At 36.2% G+C, this 8896-nt stretch overlaps 1 protein-coding gene across 3 annotated transcripts in view; it reads left to right on the top strand.

The window, feature by feature from the left end:
* The first annotated feature begins 224 nt into the window (after positions 1-224).
* Positions 225-8896, top strand: part of NFU1 (NFU1 iron-sulfur cluster scaffold) — a 28465-nt gene continuing 19793 nt past the window's right edge. Inside the window, exons 1-3 of one of the 3 annotated variants that reach the window (XM_004691479.2) lie at positions 225-338; positions 2274-2374; positions 5502-5637. In XM_004691479.2, the coding sequence (XP_004691536.1) occupies positions 277-338; positions 2274-2374; positions 5502-5637 (299 nt within the window). In that variant the 5' untranslated portion in view covers positions 225-276. Of the gene's footprint in view, positions 339-829; positions 1005-2273; positions 2375-5501; positions 5638-8896 lie in introns of those variants that run through there. The other 2 variants (XM_012731447.1, XM_012731448.1) reach the window with 2 other exon arrangements.

Below are 8896 nucleotides of genomic sequence, written 5' to 3'. Positions count from 1 at the left end.
ACAGCACCTAGTAAGTAGGAAAAGCAAGCGAAGACTCCGCGCATGCGTGCGGAGTCGCGCGTGCCTTACGGAAAACCGTTCTCTTTACTGTGTCCAGATTTAGGCAGACGCAAGGTAGGACCGTAAACAACCCCACTCTTCCGCTGCGGTGCCTCCCGTGGCCAGTAGGGTGCGCGCTCCTCAGAGCCAAGGCCTCGGTGGGCCGGTCTGCGCCTGCGCGGGGCCTCGCAGGCTTGGCGTAGGGGTTGGCTATGTCCTCTGCGCCCTCGGACTAAGATGGCGGCGGCAGCCCGGCGGGGCTGGGGAGCTGCGGCCGCTGCCGCGGGCCTTCGCAGGCGGTAGGTGACGAGCCCTGGAGCTCCATATTGGTTGCTGCTGGGCTTAGCCAGCGGAGCACTCGCAGCCTACCGACCCGCCCGCCCGTGGGATGGGCAGTAGTGGTCTGGCCAAGCCCCGCCGCCCTCCGGGGTTTCTCCTTTTAGGTGGGCGCTTATCCGTGAGGCAGCTCTCCGCCCCGCGTGCTGGCCGACTCCTGTGCCAGGCTGTGGGACCCTTTGCCTGACAGAGTTCTTACCATAGGGGGGCTCGTAGATACCGGCTGTAAAGACCGAAATAAAGAGATGTTTTCATAGCTTCTAGCCCCTCCAGCCCTTGCACCACGTGCATTCCCTCTGTCTTTTAAACACAAAATCAAAATGTCATACAGAATGGAAGCGAGTACCTCATCTCAGTGAGGCCCAGAAAGGGGATGTGACTGAGGTCACCCAGCTTCTAAGCGATGGAACTCTAATGAGCTTCAGATGCCTAGATTTCCTCCCCATCACCTAAGCCCACTGTTTTCTTGTTTTTACTCTTCTCTGCCCCTGACTTTTGAGTTTGGCCTCCCAGTGACATTCCTTGCTCAGCTTTGGTTAGGCGAAAGGCATTGAGGAGGCTAGATAGATGTTGAACCCTGATTTCTCTTCTGGAACACAAGGAGAAAGGGGATTAAGGAGTTTAACAGCGTGAGTGTTAGAAGTTTTACTATTAATGATGCTGCTGGAGTTTAATGCATTTCCTAAAAAAGATTGCTGAAGGAATTTAGTTAAGTGCCTTCTGTCTTCCTCTCACGTTTGGATAGCTGTCTTCGTTGAATACTTTAACTCACCTTTACTATTTTATTTTTTCACTTGAAATACAGAGCTCTTAGAATGTGATTTGGTTTTATGCACCTCCTGCCTTTTTCCTGGAGAGTAGGGGAAAGAGTACTAGTCTTTCCGTGTTATTTCCATATCCCACGATATTCAAAATTTAGGCAGTGAGCTATATAAAAATGTTTTCATCTCAGGCCTGGAACTTCAATAAATAATTAAGGGTCACCTATCACAGTGATCGTTAACTTTTATTGAACATTACTATTATTACATGACCTTGCACTGTTTTAAGCCCCACTCTTTATGAGGTAGCTGTGAATATTAACTTTTAGAGCTGTGGAACTGGAATCATCTGCTGCAGAAATGAAGACAGTCCCTACATACAGTATGTTTGCAAGTGAAAATCAGGGAAATGTTTTTTTAAATGATCATATATATTCTTAAAATTCAGTTACTCTTGTGAGTGAAAATATATAAGTAATAGTAGTAATGTAAACTTTACGGTAATTTACATCGATTTCTAAAATTTTTCACTACTGAAGTATTTTAATTCCTTTGCCAGTAATACTTGTTTTTACTTTGCCATTTATCTACCAGAGTGAAATGACCTACGTTAATAGGAATAGGTTTATATGTTTTCAGTCAAAAAGCATAGATTGTTAGCTTCTTTAGCATTTTGGAGAATAGTACACTTTCTGTTAGACTTTTGAAATATCGAAATAGCTTTCAAAATAAGTGGTATAGGTTATCTCTTTCCAGGAGTGTATTTGGTGGTAGAGACTGTTCACTATTTTTGTTCCCTTTGAATTTTGAGCCATGGAACTCTATTACCTACTCAAAACTTTTTTTTTTTAATAGGGAAAAAGTTTTGTAGTTCTGTTTTCTTGATGCACATTTAAGAGGCTGGGACTCCAGGTTGTAAATCACTAGCATAGATACATTTGTTTCTTATACTGGATAAGAATAAGTTATCAAGGCTATAAATTTATACTTGTACTAAATTAGGTTTTAACTTGTCTGTAGATTTAAAATATAAAAGAGGAAACACTGTTGTGTATGGAAAATGTAATTATACATATGAGAAGTAAAAATGAACTTAAAATATCTCTTAGGATATGTTTTATTTGTTTTTAATTGTAGATTCGGTCATATGATGAATCCATACACCATTAAGAAACAGCCTTTGTACCAGATTTTACAAAGACCACTTTTCCCACTACCTGAAACCTTACGTTACACAGGTAAAATTTCACTTCTTTAGAAGCAAATTAAATTTCAGAAGTTAGTGAAACTGATTGGATAAAATTTTGTGGATATAAAAGATGGGAATTTGTAAAATGTCTATTCAGATGCCTATGAAAGAAGGTAGCATTTTTTCCCTATCATAACATTACACTTTACTGTAATTATTTGCTTAGACATAATGCTGGTGTTAAGTTTCCAGAATCCCTAAACAGTGTCTAGTAGACCTATGAAATCTCAGAGTCTTGTAGCGTTTCTGAAATAAAAATACAAAAAGAAGTTACAGTTGGGTTCCTGTGTCAAAGAATCATGCGTTGAATATCCCTTAAAATCAAATCTTGGGCCCTTCCTGGTGGCGCAGCAGGTTAGGAGACAGCCCCGCAAGCTAGTCGCAGCTGCTTCAGTGCAAGTTTGATCTCCAGCCCTGGGTGTCATCCATATGGTGTGGCAGACCACTCCTGACCCACCCACTGCTCCCCTCAGCATTGTACTGCATCCGTCTACCTGTTCTGCTCCCCAGTCTGTTACGGGTGGATCCTCTCACTGCCCCTGCACCTTTGGCCTGCATAAATAAATAAATATTTAAGAAAGAAAAAAAAGAAATAAAATCTCTATCTTTTATCCACACCTAGAACCTAATACTTTGATTTTTTTTTCTTTTTTAAGTAAAAATTTACTGCTATGGCTTTGTTGAAAATCTTGTTAATGTTACACACTTTCATTTACTTAATATTGGAAACAGGATGAAGATAGGATTTGAAAATTAATGTAATATTGATGACACTCATGTTGTTAGGAAACTGTGGGAGGAGGGTGTATTTGTGTGTGACTGTATATAAATGATTGTGTGTAAGTGCTTTTGGATCCAATTCTTCTTAGCTCTAGGTCTATCTCTACCTTTATAGCCATGCTCTGCAGGGAGGCTCACTCTAGCTAATGGTTGGAGTGAATCAGGATAAAGACCTAACTTCTGTAGGTCTGGGGGCAATAAGAGTCTTCCCTTACCGGTCTCCTTGAATCACACAATTAGTTAGGCATAAATATTGAATAATTAAGCAGGTAAACCAGTTTGTACTTTAAATTTTTGTAGGATTGAATTATATTTTCATGACTTTTCAAATTGAAGATCCTCTAATTTTAACATTTTATATTGACTTTAAGCACAATAAATCTGTATTTTAGGTGGAGCTTATGGCCACTATTTACGTATTACCAATTGGTATCAAACCTAACAGGAAAATTATTTTAGATTAGTCTATTCTGTTGTCACCCTTATGACACTTTCAAGGGAAAATGTTAGTAACTTTCATCTGAAAATAATTCCCCAAAACAGATTTTCAGAGGAATTTATTGTTTGGAAGTATAAGTATTTTAAATCAAGTACTTAAGCAATGAGGTTATTTATTTTTAGAATTTGCCTGGTCACAGAGGCAACAGCTGACATCTTTATAGAACAGTGATCCAAATAAACGTATGGAAGTTAAGTTTAGATTTCTACTTCACCATGGAAATGACTCAACATCAGTTAGCTAGAACTGCATGGCAAGGTGCAAAAACAAGTCTTAGCTGTCAAATTAGACTTTTCTCTGTAATGGTTAAGAAAAGCACTTCTATACCAACCATATGTTTTGTCACATTTTATTTCTTTATAATCTAAAATGAAACTGTTGCTTTTTGATATTGTCAAGCTGTTGCTTTTTGATATTGTCTTTCTGACATAGTGGCATGAATATTATTACAAGATAGGAAGACATATATTAAATATCTTTACCTTTTATGCTTGATACTTATATATGGAGTTGTAGTGTGCACTATGATGAAACAAATCAGCTCTGGAAAAATAAGCTTGAATACTACCTCTATAACTTGTTGAGTGACTTTGAGTTTTAGTTTTCTCATTTGTAAGATGGTGTTAAAAAATGTCTTCTTGGGAGAATGTAAGGATTAAACTATGTATTTCTTATAAAGCACTCATCATCATGTCAAGCATAATAATTATAGTAAGTCCTCATTTAATATTGTCAATAAGTTCTTGAAGACTGCAACATTAAGTGAAATGTTAACAAAAATAACTGTACAACAGACTAATGGCTATAAACAAGAATAAAGTTCCTGTGACATTAGCTGGCTCTAAACATGTAATCAGATACTTTTAATATTAAACAATGATTTGTATTCACCCATTCATTTTTCAGCCTGCTTACTGTGATTCAGGGTTGAGGGTTTCCAGAGCACATTGTGGTAGCTCAGGGCTAAAGATGTGAACCAACCTTGGACAGGACAACTCTCCATCTCAGGGTGCATTTACACACACAATGCTACTCACACCAGGACACTTGACAAGCCAGTGAACCTGTTGTACATATCTTTGATATGTCAACATAATAAGAGGATGTTATTCCAGATCTGCTGCACTGAACACATTTTAGTTACTTTATATACACCGTCAACTGAATTCAGTATGTTGCTCTGGAATGAGGATTTATTTTTTTTGGTCAGAAAGTTAATTTTCATAAGAAATCAGGACATGTTTAATTATTTCCAAGTCATTTGTAAAATGGAAATAATAATACTTCTGAGGGCTGTTAAAAGCTTGAATACATTTAAAGTACTCAACCGTGGCATGTAATAAGCATATAATAAAGACTAGTTGTTATTGTATATTACTAACTTTGTCTTTAAGAGAGAGGTGGCACTTTGGAAAGGGGAGAATATAGTATATTACTGTATTAATATCACCGTGATAATAATTTATTATTATGATAGCCACTTGAAACAAGTCACTAAATGGAATACATATAAAACTCCTGAGTGATTACATGTCTTACTCATTAATTGTAGGTTATTGCTAGAATATATTGAGTAATAAAACTGTATCAATAATCAGTATTAATACAGAATTCAATGCAGTTATAATATATATAATATATTGATACTTTTTCCTTTTTTAGAAACTTATGTTTTATTTTAAACTTTTTATTGCCTTTAGAAATCGTTACTGTTAGCTTAGAGTATAATACCCTATTTTTTTTCTTTTGACTCTCTGCAAATGAGCTTTTCATATTCCATAGGTTTGTTAGTTACTATTTTTTTCTAGTAGACATTCTTCTTTTTTTCTTTTTTTAGCAAGATACATGTTTATTCAAACACAAGATACTCCAAATCCCAACAGCTTAAAGTTTATTCCAGGAAAACCAGTTCTTGAGACAAGGACCATGGACTTTCCCACACCAGCTACAGCGTTTTGCTCCCCTCTGGCTAGGTATGTTACAATTTTCTCTTGCTTTTACTGAAAAATCAGTTTTGACCTTAAGCCAGCCTTATTTAGAAATTGCATTTTTATGTATGCTGCATTTTTTTTCAGTGTAGAGATTATTTTCAAGTAAGAGATAAAGGAAAACATTAGGTAACCTTTTCTCCTGCAAGTGATGTATTTGTGAGATCTGTAATATGACTAGAAATTTATATTTTTGCTTCAATCATGGTAAATCTCCATTCTAAACTTTAATACTCTGTTTTTAAAAAGATAAAAACTTTTTTTTCTTTTTTAAGATTTATTTATTCATACAGAACTGGGGTACAGGCCAGAGGTGCGGAGGGTGAGAGGATTCGCCAGAGACAGAGTGGGGAGCAGAACAGGGAGATGATGAAGTACACTGCTGAGGGGAGCAGTGGGCGGGCAGGAGAAGTCTGCCGTGCCATGTGGATCACCTCCGGGGCAGGCGAGATCGAACTCATGCAGAAGTGGCTTAAGCTTCTTAGTGCTGTGCTTTAACTTGCTGTGTCACCAGGGAGAGCCCACTTTCTTTTGTTCTTAAGAGTGGCAAAATTTCTAGATGTTTTAAAATACTACATTCAAAACTATAGATAATAATAGTTATCAGATATAGCATGATTTAAAAAAAAACTAGTCAATAAAGACAGTTTTAAAACCCACTAGATAAACACATGTTAAATGTGTGTCAGGGGTCTCACTGGTGTAGAGGTTGAAGTCTCAGCAGTGTCAAGCTATTGCCCATTACTGTGGCATGAGTTCAGTGCCTGGCCAGGCAGCTGACCCACATGGCACAGCAGACCTCTCCTGTCTTGGCCACTGCTCCCCTCAGCAGTGTGTTTCAGTAAATCTGCTTGTTCTGTTCTCCACTCTGCTGCTGGTGAATCTTCTCACCTTCTCACACACCCTCCCCCCACCATACACACACTTCTGGCCTACACCCTAGCTCTTGTATGCATACATAAAAATAAATCTTTTTAAAAAATGTATGTTAGATGATAAAACGTGAATGATTAAATTATTACCATGATTCTTTTTTGACTAATGGCTAGGAGGAATTGGTTTTTATTTGAAGTAACATTGATTGATAGCTGCATATGTTTAAGTTTCAGGTATATCTTTGTACTTTGACTTATAAGTAAACTACTCTAAAATCCACCACTAAAACTATAGTTTCTAGCCTTTCTTATACCAGTGACCCCAGCTTACTAAACTGTACCCACCTCCTCTCTGGTAATCACCATTCTTTTGTCATTATCTAAGAGTTTGTGTTTGTTCATTTGCTTTGTTTCTTTCTCTTCAACAGTCACATGGGATTTGTCTTTCTCCCTCTCACTTCATTTAGTATAATCCCAGAGTTCATATTGTTGAAGATGACAAGATTTCCTCTTTTTTGGTTACCTCACTAGCATTCCATTGTGTACCTCTACCACATTTTTATTCATCCATTTATGGAGGGCACTTTAGTGATATATTCAGACATTCTGTGTCTTTTGATTAGATAATTTAGACAGTAAGTCTTTAAGCTATTACTAATAGGTATGTATTTATTGCCATTTTGTTAATTGTTTTCTGGCTGTTTTTATGGTTCTCCATTCCTTTCCTCTTTCTGTCTTCCTGTGAGGTTTGGTGAATTTGTTCATTGGTTATTTAGATTCCCTTTTCATTTTGTTCTGTGTATTTTCTGTAAGTTTTTGCTTTGTGTTTACCGTGAATTTCAGATATCACATCTTATATGTATAACATTCTCTTTTCAACTGGTAGCTACTTAAATTTGAATATGTTCCCAAACTTTACATTTTTGATCTCATCTTATATCTTTGTCTTATATCACATAAGTTATATATAACCTTTGTTAATTATTATACATTTAGTTAAATTTACTACTTTTATCTTTTAGTCTTCATGTTTGCTTTATAAGTGGCTGATCACTGCTTTCACTATACATTTACTTTTTCTAGTGACTTTTTTTGGTATGTTCTCTTGTTATTAGTGCCATTTCAGTTTAGTGACAAATTCCTGTAGTATTTGTATATCCAGGAAACTGTTAATGTCTTCTTCAATTCTGAATGGCATCTTTGCTAGTTAAGAATTCATGGCTAAAGTTTTTTCTTTTCAGGGTTTGGCCATGCTGCTTTCTGCAACATGCTAATACTTCTAACATTCCTGTTTAAAAATCTACTGGTAGCGCTAGGGGGTTTCTTTTGTATATATACAACCTGTTTTTCTTGTGCTACTTTTAAGATACTATACTGACTTTTACCATTTTAATTATATTGTGTCTTAGTATGGATCTCTTTGGGTTCCTCTTATTTGAAACTATTAGAAGTTACTATAATAAGAAATATTAGAGTCAGTTCACTTATTCTGTGTTAGTTTATTAGATAAAGTTCTGATCACTACGTAATTGATTTATAACTTACGGATAAGTTTGAAAAACACTATCAAGAGAATCCTCATAGATATTTATAAGGTGTGTATAAGGTTGTTCTTGTAGCTTGTTGGTAATGGTAACGAATTGAAAACAACTCATATTTATTCTTGGGAAGAGTGAATAAACTTTGTTCACCTATGGTTTGCAAATAGTAAAAAGTAGGATCTGTATGTACAGTCATAGAAAAACTTCTCTATCATATGACCTCTATGACTGTTAAGTGAGGCAAACAAGTTGTAAAACAGTGAGTATAATGTGATTATCATGTATATGAAAATAGTAAGTACAAAAATGCACAAAGCAAAGATCTGAAAGAATGCACACCAAACTGGTTAACAGTGGACTTGGGAATGAGATAATGTAAAAATTAAAAACAAACAAACAAAAAATTCCTATTTAATTACATTACCAATTGGCGATTATTTCTGTCAGATACTCAATTACAAAAGTCCCTTTTAAATTTTGAAAATAATCTATTTTTTGACTCACAGAATTTATTGTCTTCAATGAGGCAAAACTGACCTTGTTTTTGCTATCTTAGCTGAAAATGTTTTTGCCATAAACTGGAATGTAAGTTTCATGAGGACAGAGACCAATCTATCTTGCTTATCTTTGTATCCTTCCTTTTTATATTTAACACAGTGTCTGGCACTCAGTGACTATTCAAGTATTTGTTGAGTGAGTGAGAAACTAATTGAATGAATGAACAAACAGTATTATATCTTACTTCAGGGAGGTATGTAACTTATTTCTCACTATCATTATGGACTAAACAAAGAAATGTAAGCAGACTGTAAATCAGTGTGTAATGAT

This window comes from Condylura cristata, unplaced genomic scaffold (assembly GCF_000260355.1).
Source record: "Condylura cristata isolate star-nosed mole 26May11 unplaced genomic scaffold, ConCri1.0 scaffold00031, whole genome shotgun sequence".
NCBI lineage: Eukaryota > Metazoa > Chordata > Mammalia > Eulipotyphla > Talpidae > Condylura > Condylura cristata.
This window is presented reverse-complemented; position numbering and strand designations above follow the sequence as displayed.